We start from the raw sequence: 15,767 nt of genomic DNA on the forward strand, positions 1-15,767 counted from the left end.
GAAGCCAGACGGGCTGTTCTGAGGGCATCTTTGTTCTCCAGAGGACTCCAGAGGATGCAGCCCTTCCTCCTGGCAGTCCTGGCTTCGCCTGCTCCCACCCCTTCTCCTTCCATCCTCTCTGTCTCCACCCCACAGGGATTTTCCCCTGATCTCTGTCCATCCATTTTGCTCATTCCCTCCACTCCTGCCCCCAGCCTGCTCCCTTCCTTACAGCTGTCTGTCCATCCCTATCTTTCATTTCTCTGTTCTGAGCTCTTGTGTCTCTATAAATGCTCCTGCCCCACCAGTGCTGGTTCGGAGCCTCAGGGCCCTGCTGGGCTGACTCCGGGCACGTTCCCGGCTCTGCTGCTGCTCTCGGCCCTGCACAATGTGTCAGGAGCACTCGGAATAAACAAGGATTTTCGTGTTTGCCAACTGCAGTGAGCTGCCCTTCACGGGCCAGAATGGCTTCAAACATGACAGTTGTTTATGCAGGCCGAGGTGCGGGGCCTGGGAAGGCGCTGGCCGCTCTCCACGCCTGCCCAGGCAGCTGGGGGAGGTTTTGTGGGAAGCGCGTGCTGCGTGTTGACAGGCGCATCCTGGAGAAAGGCTCCTCGCTCCTTCCCAAACATGGGCAGCAGGAACCATCTTCCAGGCTCTGTCCCGAGGAGAACGTGTGCCCTTTCAAGTAAGACAAAACACCCTGAAGCAGCAGCAGACGTCTCTTGCTCTATTTTTGGCCCTTCCCTCCCAGCGCTATTCCACTGCCTGAAATTAATGGAAGTTTTCTAAGTAAAATCCCATAAAATAACAGGATCTGGCAGCTCGGTGTCCCTGCTGCCCAGCAGTTGGTGCTGTTTCTCTGGAGCATTTACTGCTCTTGTGTAAGTGACCAGAGGCTTTGTCTGAGGAGCTGGGAGAAAACATTGCTGCTTAATCTTCCAACTTTTTTTGTCTGGCCAGAAAACAAGGGTTCCAGACTAATATTCCTCATGCATCAACACCATCCTTGCTTTTCTGTACAGTTCTCTAGAGAATTACCTCCCTTAACTACAGATGGCCTGAGAGCAACAGAGACCAAACTTCATGCTTGCCTTACAATGGTGCCTTTTATAGCAGAAAAAAAATACATTTCCAGCTTTGCCAGCTCTTCAAAAACAAGCAGAGAGGGTTGTGATCACCCTTTGGAGCCACAGTGAACAGTTTAGGATGTGGTTGTACCTCGTGGAGCTGAATGAACAACCCAGAGACTGTACCAGTGTGAGATGCTGGGAGGGTGTGAGGATGTGTGTGTGGCTGAAACAATCTAATAGTCAAAATTATTAAAAAAAAATAAAGTGACTTCTCAGGGGATGAAAATGCTGATTCGTGTCCAACTCAGAACTCTTGTTTTACGTGGCAGAGTGTACAGGTTAATGGTGGAGTGGGTAAAAGCTTGGTTTTCTCTAATTCCTTAATAATTCTGGGGCATCTCAAAATGGGTCCTCACTAAGCAATGGATTTTGGACAAGTTAAGAACCTGAGAGTAATAAAAACTATTTGGATCTGAAATTTAGAGATTGTAGGAAATGGTTAATTAAACATGTAACTCATTCAAGGAAAAAAATTTACATTTACTACCAGGTCATACTGACCAAAGAGTTTACCATTCCAAAGACCTTTCCCTTATTTTAGCCCCACAAAACAGTTCATGAAGTGCTCCCTTTTTTTCTCCTCTGAGCTGTAGAGCACAACAGAGAAAAGCTTCCCCTTCTGCTGCTGTTAGAGGCAGGCAAGGAAACCTCTTACCCAGAGCTTTGAGTCTGCTGAGAATGTTTTTATACAGCCTCTACACAAATTATTTCCTCGGGGCGGTATTAACTCCTCCAGTTTGATTTATTTTTAGCCATGATGAAAATTAGCAATATCCTGGAGTTTCAGGGTGCTCGCACAGCGAGTCCAGCGGCTCCTGTGCTGATGAGGTCGGAGGAATGACATTGGCTGCTCAGCAGGCAGCTTCCCTGCTGGAGCTGGGAGCACATTTCCCTCCCTGGGGAGAGCAGGATCGGTGCCTGTGCTGCGCTGAGCTGGGTGCGCCCCTCCCGCGCTCTGCTGGAACCTGCCGTGGATAGAGCAGCTCCAGACCGAGTCAGGCAGTGCTCGAAGATTCCCTTTCGGATGTGCTGGGCTCTGTTCCCCAGCCCACATCCTTCAGGGCAGCGCTCTCCATCACACTCCCTGCTGCTCCTGGCGCTCCCGGCGCGGCCGGGCGCCCGCGGGTGCGGAGCTGGGTGCCCGCGGGTGCGGGGCTGTGCGAGCTGGGCCGGGGCCGGGTGCCCGCGGGTGCGGAGCTGGGTGCCCGCGGGTGCGGGGCTCTGCGAGCCGGGCCGGGGCCGGGTGCCCGCGGGTGCGGGGCTGTGCAGACCGGGGCACGGGCTCCATATTTGGCTCAGGGCTGGCTGTCCCTGACCCCGGCAGCTCCGGGTTTGCCTGTGGCCGTATATGGAGCGGCTGCTCCGGGAGCCGCGGCTGACCCGAGTTAGCACCAGCAACATCTGTGTGAAACGCTGCTCCTGCGGCACCCAGCTCATTAGGGTAAAGCCAGGCCTTGGACTTGCTTTGCAGTGAAGGGAATCATTTGAAGAAAACAAATTTCCCATTAAATTCCATTTTTTTATTGTTTGCTAGGATGTGCATGGTTATAATCTCCTTTGTGGTGTTAAAGTCATGCAGAGGGAAAGCAGAGCGTAAGCAGAACATCTCTGTGTTGAGAATTCATAATGACAATAATAAAAACCTCCTTCCCTGTGCAGAGCCAGCACCGTGCTTGCCACACAGATCCTGCTTTTCCCTTGGATGCTGTGTGAGTGCACAAGGATGGGTGGCAGCAGATGTGGGACCTCACCCAGCTTCCCTGACATGAGTTAGGATGGGGATGTGGGTCACAGCTCTCCAGAGACTGTGCCTGCCCTGCAGACACCCAGGACACAGTGGGAGAGGGGTTTCTGTGCAAAGAAGCGTGAACCCAAAATGCTTGGTGAGGTCTCTTTTGTCACCGAGGTGGGCAAAAGCCTGGACTCTGAGAAGGAATGGGGAGGTTCAGCCTGTGCTTCCAAGGGCACAAGGAAGCAGTTTGTACCTCAAATGTGCCTCCAGCAAACTCCACTGCACCTGAAAAAACAACATTCCCCTGAGCTAAATGTAAAATCTGGCCAGCACAAGGGCTCTGCTCACACCTCTGCTTTTTTTGGGTGGGCACCTTTAAGGTACACAACACTCACATTTGTGTAGGGACACCATCTTTAAGCTTCAGCCTGTTCAGTTTTGTAGGAGCCAAGTCAAGGCTCAGCTCGGACTCTTCAGAAGATACTTTTTGGTTCTAAAAATTTTCTTACCCACTCCCATTTTCAACCTGATTTTCACCACGTGGTTTCTGCATCAAACCGCAGAGCGGCATCAAAAATTATTTCACTGATTTTATTTACCTTATCTCCTTTCCTCCTTCTTTTGTGACAGATTAAAAAGCAGCAGCAAGATGTGTTAGGCTTCTTGGAAGCCAACAAAATTGAATTTGAGGAGAAGGACATCGCAGCTAATGAGGAGAACCGGAAATGGATGCGGGAGAACGTCCCCGAGGACAGTCGGCCAGCGAGCGGGAACCCCCTGCCCCCCCGGCTCTTCAACGACAGCCGCTACCTCGGGGTGAGGGCTGCTCCAGCTCTGCTGTGCTCCTCCCCTCACCTCCAGCTCTGCTGTGCTCACCTCCTCACCTCCAGCTTTCCTGTGCTTCTCCCCTCACCTCCAGCTCTGCTGTGCTCCTCCCCTCACCTCCAGCTCTGCTGTGCTCCTCCCCTCACCTCCAGCTCTGCTGTGCTCACCTCCTCACCTCCAGCCTCCTGTGCTCATCCCCTCACCTCCAGCTCTGCTGTGCTCACCTCCTCACCTCCAGCCTCCTGTGCTCATCTCCTCACCTCCAGCTCTGCTGTGCTGCTCCCCTCACCTCCAGCCTCCTGTGTTTCATCCCCTCACCTCCAGCCTCCTGTGCTTCTCCCCTCACCTCCAGCCTCCTGTGCTCATCCCCTCACCTCCAGCTCTGCTGTGCTCACCTTCAGCTCTCCTGTGCTTCTCCCCTCACCTCCAGCCTCCTGTGCTCATCCCCTCACCTCCAGCTCTGCTGTGCTCATCCCACTCCTCTTCCTCACTGCCACTGCCTGTGCTTCACTGTGGTGAGCAGTGAGGCAGGGCTTGCCCAGCTGCAGTTGCCCAAAGTGGGAAGGCTGTAGGAGGTGTTAGACATTTCCCTCCATCTTGGGCTTTTAGTAATAATTGATTCTTGAGTATTCCAGTCACACCATAGGAAAGATTAAAATGTAGACCTCTTGATTTGGATCGTACCTTGTAGTATATATATAATTTTCTTTTATGTGGGGTTTTTCCCATCTTATGGCTCTGAAAGTTCTCAGGTTTTTTTAGTCCTCATTTCCCCCATGATTGTGAACTAACATCTTACAGAAATGTGTCCCTTTTACACTTACGTTTTTAGCAAGTTCAGAGATCTGTTCTGCCTGTGTGGAGTTTCCCAGTAGGTGTGAATCCCAGATCATGTGAATTGATGTCTGCCATGATTATAAATCAGTTTTCTGATCCTTCTTGGGATCAGCTCTGTGTGCTGCTTGCACAAGGAAAGCTGCTGTGGTTCAGTTACTCCAGTGCCTTGGACAGATTAAAACTTGTGTTGCAAACAAAAATCCTACTGTAATTATTTTAATGCTTGATCAAAAGTAAGTTGCCCTGCAGTACTTGTACTCAGCAGGCCATGCTTGAATGGTTATTAGATTAACTGTTAGTTTTATTTTTAAAACTTAATATCTTCTGAACAGAGCTCACAGTGTGCATTTTTCTGGTCCTTTTGAAGTCTGGTTCTGACCTGCACAGTCTGTAAGTCAAGACCTGCCAGTTCTGGACCTTTGTGAGACAAATCTGTGCCTACTGAAAGAAATTATTCTCAATGTGCCAAGATTTTTTCTTGCTTGTAATAGAAGCAGAACTTGAAATAATATCCACAGTGAGCTGTTGGGTCACTTGGCTCTCAAAATTTTACTGACTGGTTGTGACATGGAAAAAGGTTGGTTGGAGTGACAAACATAAGGATCTGTAGTTATCTAACCAGTAGATTAGTTACAAGGTTCTTGCTGTGGGTTTATTTCATCCCCAAGATTTTGGTTGATGTCATGTTGAACTTTAGAAATTCGGTCAGTTTCTGCTGCTGGATTCGAGTTGCTACAGTTCAGCTTTCAGGAAGGTAAAAGTTAATTCTGTGCCCAGAATTTGAACCTCTTTCTGTCTTTATCTGATGCCTCTCAAGCATGAAGTTCCCTGTTTGTTCCATCTGATGCAGCACAACTGGCAGAGCAAAGAGCAAATTGGCCTTCCTGGCCCATGCACAGCAGAGAGGCTGGAACTGGAGATGCTGTGTGGGCTGGCATGAGCCCTGCTCCTCAGGCCCAGGAATTCCTGTCCTGGGAGATGCTGCAGAGCAGGCTCATGGCCTGTGCACCAGCAAGATAAACAGACCCTTTGTTATCAAGCAGCCCCAGTCCTGTCAACAGAAGGACTTCAGGGAGGATTTACCATAATCACACACATTTTTATCAAACCAGCACGCGATTGCTGCATGTGCAAATGGAGCAATAATTTGATATCCCTGAATTCCAGGCAGCTGGAATCTTCTGGTCCCTGTACTTCGTTCTGTTCCAGCTGCAGTAGCCTCTCCTTAGAGCTGCCCCCTCAGCTGCTGTTCCTTAGGCTTTTGCTTCCCAGACAGTCAGGAATCCAGAGCAGTGTGCCCTAAGCAGCTCTCCCTGACTCCAGCCTGAGACCGAGCTGCTGCCTGCCTTGGGCTTCCCAGCCAGGACTCCTGCATCCAAACATTGCCCAGGAAAGCTGGAGGAGGCTGGTAGTGTGCATCAGTTAAAAATGGAGAGCAGGAAAGTCATTGGACTGATCCCTGCTGAGTTCAGAAGTCACAGTGAGGGAATTGTGTGGTAACTTGGACAACAGTGAGCTTGCACAAAACTTTTGGGTTCCTTTAGTTGGGGTTTGGCAACTGGTATTTATTTATTTATTTATTTATTTATTTATTTATTACCTTAATTTTCCTGGGAAGTGGCTGTGTTTAGGGTATTTGTAGTGCACTGAGTGAACAGTGCCACCCTATTAACTTGCACAGACTAATCCTTAGTGAGAAATGTGATGGGAAAGGTGCACTCTCAGTGTTCCAGTTCCAGCTGAACTTCTGACAGATGTCAGAAGTTGGAGCTGGAGTCACAGTTTCACAATTGCCATCCCTATCATGAATCAGCAGTGACATCTGGGAACATCAGGGTTTCTGATGACAAGGTCCAGGCTCAGCTGCTTCTGTAGGGGGAATGTCCACACCAGACCAGTGACAACACCTGCCTTGTGTGGAGTCTGTCCCTTTGGGAGAGGCTGGAGCACCTCACAGCAACATCTCGTTGGGACACAGAATGAATTCCCAGCTTGTCCCTTTCCAGCCTGACCAGTTTGTGAGCTGTTAGTGCTCATGCCACGTACCTGAGCTGACACTCGATTTTGCATTTGGCTACAGGAAGCAGTTTGCTTGGCGTGGGTTGGGTGACACCTTAAACTGAGTTGAGATTATTTCTGACAATTCACTCCTCTGTCTTTTATTCCCCCTCCCTCCTGCCACGGTGAAGGACTATGATGCTTTCTTCGAGGCGCGGGAGAACAACGCCGTGTACGCGTTCCTGGGCTTGACTGCACCTCCTGGGTCAAAGGTAGGTGAGCACCTCCTCACAGGGAGCCTGTGGCTTTCACCTCCTCCTTCTCTGCTCAGAATAGGATCTGGTACATGTGCTGCCATTGTCCCCACCAATCTCCCTGGGAGATACTCAGTCTCCAGAGGCTCTCAGGCTTCAGTTTCAAAGGAGTAGTTAATATTTGCACTGAAGAATGCATAAGAAACCTAGATGAAAAAAATTATCCCAAAATCAAGGAATGTTTTCAATTCAGTAAAAAAGTAAAATTCATGTGAAATTTTGATGAGATTTTTCTACTAGAAAATCCCTTGAAACCAGCGCCACTGTTTCTGAAATAACATGGTCTTGCTTCAGAGTAATTTTTTCCTCTGGCTTGTTATCCAAAGCTTATTTTCCTTTGCCAATTACGAACTGGGCTACTGCTTTGTGGATGCAGTGGGCTGGAATTCTCCTTTTGATTTTGATAGGATAAGACAAGCCTGCTTTATACGTTTCACTTGACAGCAGCCCGATCCTCCAGGTCACTTCCAGCTTTCCTGTTCCAATGGATAAACACGCTGCTCCCTTTCAGATTTACTCATGTACGAGTTGAAGGTCGTGCTGCGCACATCACTAAGAGACCTAATTTTAAAGGTGGATAGTGACCCATGAGCAGTGAGCACTGCAGGTTGTGGGGCAGACTGAAGCAGTTTTGGGAGCCAGATTTCCAGCAGTAGCTCCACTGGGAATGGTGTGATGAGGAAAAACTGCCTCGTGCAGAGCTGCCCAGAGCAGAGCCTGGGATACACACGCCAGCGTTACCTGCTGCTGGCATCTGACCAGCTGCACACAGCACCACAGTCCTGGTGAAGCTCCTTGGAACAGCTGCACTTCACTGCTCAGCAGAGTGTGCAGGATGGAGCCAAGGAACCAGGAAGCAATCCTGAGACTCTGAAATACAGGGAAGCTCGTGCCTTTCCCCTGGGAAGTGCAATGGTACCAGAGAGCAGCTGCTGCCATAACAAATCAGGTCACCTGTCTCAGTAACGTTGGGAATGTCGCTGCTTCCCAGACCTGCTGGCTGGCAGGAGCTCTGCTTCTGTCCTGAGGGATGCTCCAATTCTCTACTCACCTAAGGAAAAGGTGAATTTTAAACAGAAGGGATAGAAAGAACACAGCTACTCTGCTGAATTTCTGTGTTGTGTTGGTAAATAACCTTTGCAGCAGTGACCTTGTACCCCCCTGAGTCCTGCTCTGGGGCTGACTTTGGGAATCTCTCCCACAGGATGTCCAGTCATGTCGGTTGCAGGCTGCTGAGGAGGGTACACAGATTTGTAGGTGCTGAAATTGATGTTTCCAGCATAGCTGTGTGCAGCTTGGATATAATGCTGTAGGGAATGACATGGCAACTGCAGAAAATGGCAGGAAACCTCCATTTGATGCCATCAGGAGAAATTTGGGAAGTTAGTTGACTCTGAACACAAAGGTTTGGTATTAATGCTAAGCTGGATTGGTTCAGAAATGAGCATGGTAAATTGAAGTAACTATTTTCTGAGCCCTGATGGTTTGGTTTGTCCTTTGGATCTACAAACTCTGGAAAAGGCTGGCCTTTAGTTTTTCTTAAATATCTCTACTTCAAGCAATATGGGTGGATTTTAAAGGGAGAGGGTTTTGTGAGTTAAAAGGTATGTTTAATTATTTCTTTATTAAGGATTTAAGGACTGAGAGGATGCTCAGTGAGGGGCCTTCAGGGAGAAATAAGGAAAAGTATGAAAGAGGGACAGCGTCAAGTCTGGAAAACTGAGCCTCTCCCAGATAACTTGCAGGCCTACGCCCAAGGAAATGGAATTTGACCTCCAAGAAAGATAGGTTAGCAGGTTACTTGTACCAACCTTCCTGGGCATAAGGGAAATAGCAGCGATCCTCTCCAGCTTTGCACTGCCTGTTCTGAAGAAATGTACTTTTTATTGAAAAAAAACCCAACCATTGAGGTGCCACCATTGCAGTGGCCTGGGCTGGTTAAGGGAGTTGTTACAAAGCCAAGGGAACCTCCTCCTCTTTCTTACCATTCAAAGGGATATCAAACACACTGCTTTTTTCCAGGCTTTGTAGCTCTTTCTGATCTTCCTTTCATTGCTCACCTGCCTCTTGTGCCGCGGATGGCCGGGGTGTCCTCGCGCGAGGCCTGCGGGTGCACGGTGACATCCGAGCCCCAGTGACATCCCAGCCTCGCTCTCTGACCCGTGACAGGCCAGCAGAGCACAGCAGCTCCAAGCCAGGCTCTTCCCACGCCCCGAGTTCAAAGGCAGGATGAGGGCAGGACAAGCAGAGTGAGCCACCACGTCCAAGATACGGGACATGTGCGTGGGACTTCCTGCCCTGCAGGCTGGGGTCACCCACTGTGTCTCCTCCTAAAAAAATCATACAGACTTCTTGGAAATTCCCCTCTTAGTCCTTTCTCCTCATGTGTTTTGTTTGTTTAGCAATGCTGGGTCATGGTAACAATGATATTAAATCTGTTATCTTGAGTATTTCTGTGCAGTCACAAAAGCAAATGGCTCCAGCACATCTTGGCAGATGTTGAACTTTGTCCTTTCAAATAAACTAGGCTGTCCCTGCTGAGGTGCTGCACTGAGGGCACTGGGAATTCATCTCTCATTCATCTCCTTGTAGGTTATGGTGCTGCTAGCAGGTAATTAAATTAATCTGCATTCAAAAGTACACTTGGAGAAACCAAAAGGAAATTCCTTTTGCATTTCTTCTGTTGTCATTCTGTTCCCATTTGTGATCACCTTACAAAGGCTGAAAGAAGACTGAAAAATGCAGGTTATTGTTTTATAGTGTTCCTTTGGAAACATACTGAGAAACTTCTAACGTGTAATTCTTTTTTGCTGTTTCAGGAAGCTGAAGCACTGGCCAAGCAGCAAGCGTGAATTTCAACTGCCTTAAATGTCTGTAAAGGGAATTTCCACAGCTTTTTATAAAATAGTCCAACTGTCTCTGCTTCAAGAAATGTAGATGTGATTTCTAACATTTGATTGGTGCTTGCAGCATTCACTGTCCATAACACAAATTGAACACAGGATAGAAATGGGAATTTCAGGGTAGGGAGCGGGAGTGGGTACTGATGGAAGCTGAAGCAATCAGACATGAATGAGTTACATTTACTTTAAACTGTCCTGGTAATTTGTCCATTTTGTGTAAACTTAAAGAAACTATTTTAGTACTAAAAATGCAGATGGGTTTCACCTACAGATCCAACTATTTAAACTATGGAAAACAGCATCTAAAACCTCATCAGATACTAATTCAGTGCCTGAGTTGCCTCAAAAATGTTACTGAGTTACACAGTAAATTTTCGGTGTCTTTCCTGGTTGCAGATGAATTTGTAGGTGGTACTGTGTAGTTTAACCATTGTAGTCACTTTGGAAAGTTGTGTTTGTCTTCTGTAGAACGGATATTTAAGGTTTGTATTGTTACACTGTTGTACAGGTGATAAAACCCCCAACAAGCCCCATGTATTTCTCACTTAAGTGATCTGTGTGGGCTCTTTGGACAAAAAGGGCAATGGACACGGGTCCCTCACAGCTGCCTAAGCACGAGCAGTGACACATCTGGGGCAAGATTCAATGTTGCAAACAAGCCAAAACAGCCAGAAATGGCCTTTCCTTACCTGTGTAAGGGTGAAAGCCTTTAATGTATTTCTCTACAAAAATACCAGTTCACACTGCTTAGAGCATTAAACATCTCACTGCATGTTCAAGTAGCCATTAGGTTCATATAGTATTTTTTCAAATGAGGAAATAAATGTTTGAATAGCAAAAGTAATTGTAATTAAGCAAGACTTCTTTTATTTTAAGGTTTAAAAACTTTATTTCCATTCTTATTGCCATATCATAAAGCTATTACAGGAATTGCAATTCTAGTGTCTTGTGTGGGTGAATTTACCACGTGCAATATTAACCTGTGTGTTCTCCCAGTGCTCATGAGGGAGCCTGTAATTCCTGGCCATATTTTAATTCCTGATTTATCATTTTGGGAGCCTGGGAAGCAGTTGGAAGCTTGTGCTTACAAAAGCAGCACAGCATCACGAGGCAAAGGGATGGATGGATGCTGCCTTACCTTAAAGATTAACACACACACAACTGTGCTTTTTTATTAGCAGCTTTTGTCAGGAATTACTGCGGTTCTGTGAAATTTAAGATCTTTTGGGGATGGAAATTTGGTTATGTTTTAAATCCAGCATCAGATTTTTGTTGTTCACTATGATTTCATCTTTCTGAACGAGGTTGTTTTTCTTTCTTAATATTGGCCGAATCTTTCTCTGCATCTGAATTCCTGCTCAAGTTTTTGGGAGCTGTGGAATATTAAGTGAAGTGTGGCGAGGAAAGTGGGATTTGACACACAAGTCTGTACCCATACCAGTTTGCTGTGCTTCCTGTGCAAGTTTGGTGAATTACAGCCATTATTTTGGAGAAGCTGTAATTAAAAGTAGCTGCCAAATTCTGTCAGTTCAGCGACCCAAAACATTCTGACATGAGGTCAATCCTGTCTCAATGGTCAAGAAAATTGCCAAGTTTAAGAAAGCAAAGTCAGTGCCCTCGTCTGTCCCCCCCTTGCCATATGGGAGCATTCAAACTGTATCAGCATTCCTAAGGCAGCTCTGGTGAGCCAGGCTGAATTATTCCTTTGTCCGGGGAACAAGGCACCAACACAAACTGAAAATACCCAAAATCTCTTTGTTGTGTGTGTAAAACTTGAGTTTTTTGATGCAGATCTCTTGCATGACTTTAGGAGTGCCAGAATCTGTTACCTCTGTGCTGGTTTTCTGTTTCCATGGGTGCAAGAACTGAATTTGTTCTTTTTTTCTTTTTTTTTTTTTCCTATGTAGAAAGCAGGCATTGAGGATTTAACCTGTATATTAACCATTCCTGTATCATTCCAATAAAGTTGGTTTAGAACACTTTCTCACTCCATGACTTGTTGGCATCTTTTGTTCACAGTTTGAAGTTTGAAGCTGAAAGAAGTGAAATTTTCAGATGAAAATAGTGCTCTTTAAAAGTTCAGGATTTATACAAGGTGAACATCATCATCTGCTGCTGCGTGCAAAGTCTGCTGGGTTGGATCTCTCATCTGTTGCAGCTAATGGGACATAATTACTAAATGGGATTTCATTTAGGATACACCTACCCAAAACAGTGTGTCAAGGTTTGGGTTATTTCCCTCATTATCCTGCTTTCCCACTCATTGCCCAGGGCAGGGACAGGTCGGAAGTGGCTGGGACACGGCAGCTGCTCCCACACTCAGAGCTCACCCAGCCCTCCCCTGCTCGTTTACAAACTGTAATTAATTAGCTTTTTGCTGCTCCCAGCAGGGAGCTGTGCTGTTTTATATTTGTGTTGCCACAGGGCAGTGCAGGATAAATTTTAAACTAAAACTTCACTTACACCTTCCCTGCTTGCCGGGTAGATCAGCAGCTACCTCCTTCCTGCTTCACGTGCTGAAGTTCTGCACCACCTGCAAGATCTGCAGAGTTACAGAAATGGCATTCTCTGCCTCTGACCTGCCCTGGGATTTGCCCAAATTCCATACTTCAGTTCACATCCTCTGGAGGAAACCATTAACCTGATCTTTTTATGAGTGGTTGGTAATTTGTAGAGGATCAGCTTCTGTGTGAGCAGCTAAAGCACAGCCAAGCACCAGCAGGCACAGGGGGTTATTGCTTGTCCCTCACACCTGTCCTGTGATGTCCAAGAACTGGTCCATAGGATGGGAAAAGGGCCATGAATGCCATTTCTAAATTGTCATTAATCCCATTTACTTCCCCTGTGTATCCACTCCACTTGTGCAACTCAGAAAAATCGCTGCTTTCTTTCTTTTTTTATTAAAAACCCTAAAAACCCCAGTTGTTATTCATTAATGTAAAGTTCAATGAAAATAGTTCCCCAAAATCTTTAAAAACCAATCTACACATGTGCATGCAATGTGTGACAACTTTCCCTACACCAGATTCCTCAGATCCCAATCCCATGGCACAAAAGAATCATTCCCAAGTCGTTACCATTTATTGAGTTTCCTGCAGAAATATTCCGTGACTTACCCATCTTCTGGGATCTTGGTAGAATGTTTTAGATTGAAAGGTTCATTATGACAGTTTTGAAGTTTATTATTAAATTTTTTGGACTGTATTGGTAAAATTGCAGAAATTAAAAAGAATTTTAAAAGTTTAGGTGACAAAGTAGAAATTGCTGGATTACTACAGGTAAGCACAATAGTGAGTACTGAGTATGCAAAACACATATATTTAGTGGAAAACACACATATTTAGTACAAAATATATGTGTTGTATTAATGAAGTATCAGACTTGGCCTTGTGTATCTTTTAACATTAATATATAGTAATTTATTATGTATATACATATAAAAAATATTTAGATACATGCACAATATAACAATATGTAATTCATATATACTATAATTCCTTATAGAATTCCTTCTCTTGCAGATTGGTTTATTGAAGATACCATCAGGAACTTGGCCATTTCTTCCTTTTAATTTGCTCCCTATTTCAAAATCCTTAATAAAAGGAAACCAGCACATCATTAACCCAGTGTCAGCAGCACTATAATTCCCACGTGGCCTCAGTTCTTTCCGGACCCCAGAGCGGGTTCTTTCGGTTTACACGGAGCGAAGCGGATCGGGCCGCTGTGAGGGGCCGCAATGGCGGCCGGGGCCCGCAGCGCCGCCGCCGCGCGCCGTTGCTGCGGCAACCAGCGGCCACTCAGCGGCCGAGGCGGGCCCATCCCGCCTTCCTATTGGGTGGTATAGCTGTCAGTCAGCACTAAGCCCCGCCCCTTCTACTTAAGCCGCCTGAGGTGCGATGGGGGTTGTGTGTGAGGGGTTCCTCTGAGGTGTGGGCGATGTTGGAGTGCAATTCCTTTGGAATGGGAAATAAAGCAGCAGCTGTGCTTAGGAAAAAAAACACAACATAAAACCTTTCAAACCATCAATACCTATGTCATGTTTATGTGCATGCAAAGTACCCAGCCTATGCTGAAAGATGGGACTTGGTTTACATGCAAGCATAGTTTACATAATATCCTTCAGTGTGGTAGTATTTGTTTTCTCCATATACGAATGATACTATAAGACTAATTTTATATTAGAAAAATATTTTATATCAATGGTATTGAAAAATGGTATATTAATCTCTAAATTCTGACATCCTTGCCTTGCTGTTTATCCTAACTGCAATCTGTGCTCAGCTTCTGAACTAACTTTGGTTCTGTCTCGTTCTGACTTTATTTTTGTAAATAAAAGGGAATTTCTTTTTGGTGAGATCTAATTGAGAGAATACATTGATTTCCTTGGATATTGATGTATTTACCACCTGAATCCCAGACTGCTTTGGGTTGGAAGGGATGGTAAAGCTCATCTCATTCCACCCCCACCATGGGCAGGGACACGTCCCATAGATCCGGTTGCTGGCTATGAAATGGAAGTTGATTTGCTTTCAATCACTCCACACAAATTACCTGACTTGAATTCTTCCTCTCTCTCTGTTACTTTTGTGTCTTGTTGAAACAGCTGCACAAAAATTCCAGCTGCAGCTGGCACTAATTGCTAGCAACTAATTTAAAAGTACTTGGAATTTGATCTGCCCTGGTTCCTGCCCGCAAAGACTGTGGGCAGTGACTCTGCTGGAGCCCCAGCCACACCTTCTGTGCAGAAATTGCTCATGTAACATGATTAAAAATCAGGTCATTTTGAACAGCTTTTAAATATTAAATTGGTTTATATAAATTTGGTGGGAACTTTCATTTTGCCTCCATAAAATTTCAAGGTTTTCATGAAATACAGGAGAAGGTTTTCATGAAATACAGGAGAAAAGGAGGGAAGAGAGAGAATTTTACAGACTTCATTGAACCTATACGGCCAGAATGACTCCAAACCTGATTTCTAAGGCACAACATGATTTCCCACTGACAGGGGGCAGGGTTAGATTGGATATTAGAAAGAAAATCTTCCCTGTGAGGGTGGGGAGGCCCTGGCACAGGTTGCCCGGAGAAGCTGTGACTACCCCATCCCTGGAAGTGCCCAAGGCCAGGTTGGACACTGGGACTTGGAGCAGCCTGGGATGGTGGAAGGTGTCCCTGTCCTTGTCAGGGATGATAATTTGTGTTTTGCTCCTGTCATTAAACAGTGTCTTTTTAGAATCTTTTGTCTTGTACTTAGATGAGATTCAGCTTCTGCTTCGCTGGGGGGGGTTTAAATTCTGAGAAAAAGGAAATTTAGAAAAGTCACCAACAGAAAACTCTTCAGACTGCCTGTGGGCTGGTTCCTGTGCTGAGGGGAGGGCTCAGTGCATGAGCTTGGCTTCAGCTTGAAGAGGACACCTAAAACCACCATGGGAACATCTGGGACGTACCAGAGGTTCTTTTTTAACCCCTAAAGAGCAGGTTTGGTCAATGACTGTGCAGAGCTGTCCATTGGCTGCTGCTTTCAGGTTGGTACATTGTCCTGTTTACACCTTACAGACACAGGGTATTTCATCAAAATCCGGGGGAAAGGAAGTTGCCAACTTCCTCCATCAGTGGCACATCACCAGACTCTAAATTTAGCTGCGTGGTTCCAAAGGGGAAGTGGTGTAAGTCCACAAGTCAGCTGAGCAGCACCGAGCTCCTGCCAGTGGAAGTGTTGGTGGAATTCGGTTCCGATTTCGCTCTGCCCGGCACAGCCCTGACCCTCTGCTCCTTCCCCGTGCCCCGTTCTGGCTGTCAGCAGCTCCTCAGCATCACACTGTGGTCAGAAACATCTCAATTCATTTTCAAACATCCTCTTTTAGACGTAGCCCTCTCTTTGTGTTCCAAAACCGCTCCCTCTCCCGGCGGGATCACTTCTGTTTTAAGAGTTAAAAATGCTGGGGAATTGCATCATGAGTGCGTCAGGCTTGTTCTGCACAGACAGCAGTGAGTAAAGGGTGTGTAACCATCTGCCCCCTCCCAGCAGCTCTAGCAGGACAGCTCTGGG

At 46.4% G+C, this 15,767-nt stretch overlaps 1 protein-coding gene across 1 annotated transcript in view; it reads left to right on the top strand.

Annotated features, from left to right (window-relative positions):
- SH3BGRL (SH3 domain binding glutamate rich protein like) overlaps positions 1 to 11,708 on the top strand; it is a 30,313-nt gene extending 18,605 nt beyond the window's left edge. Inside the window, exons 2-4 of the mRNA XM_053990233.1 lie at positions 3,475 to 3,660; positions 6,696 to 6,776; positions 9,638 to 11,708. Coding sequence (XP_053846208.1) covers positions 3,475 to 3,660; positions 6,696 to 6,776; positions 9,638 to 9,670 — 300 coding nt within the window. The 3' untranslated portion in view covers positions 9,671 to 11,708. The remainder of the gene's footprint in view (positions 1 to 3,474; positions 3,661 to 6,695; positions 6,777 to 9,637) is intronic.
- Positions 11,709 to 15,767: the final 4,059 nt, after the last annotated feature.

Source organism: Vidua macroura, chromosome 14 (genome assembly GCF_024509145.1).
Source record: "Vidua macroura isolate BioBank_ID:100142 chromosome 14, ASM2450914v1, whole genome shotgun sequence".
NCBI classification, from domain to species: Eukaryota; Metazoa; Chordata; class Aves; order Passeriformes; family Viduidae; genus Vidua; species Vidua macroura.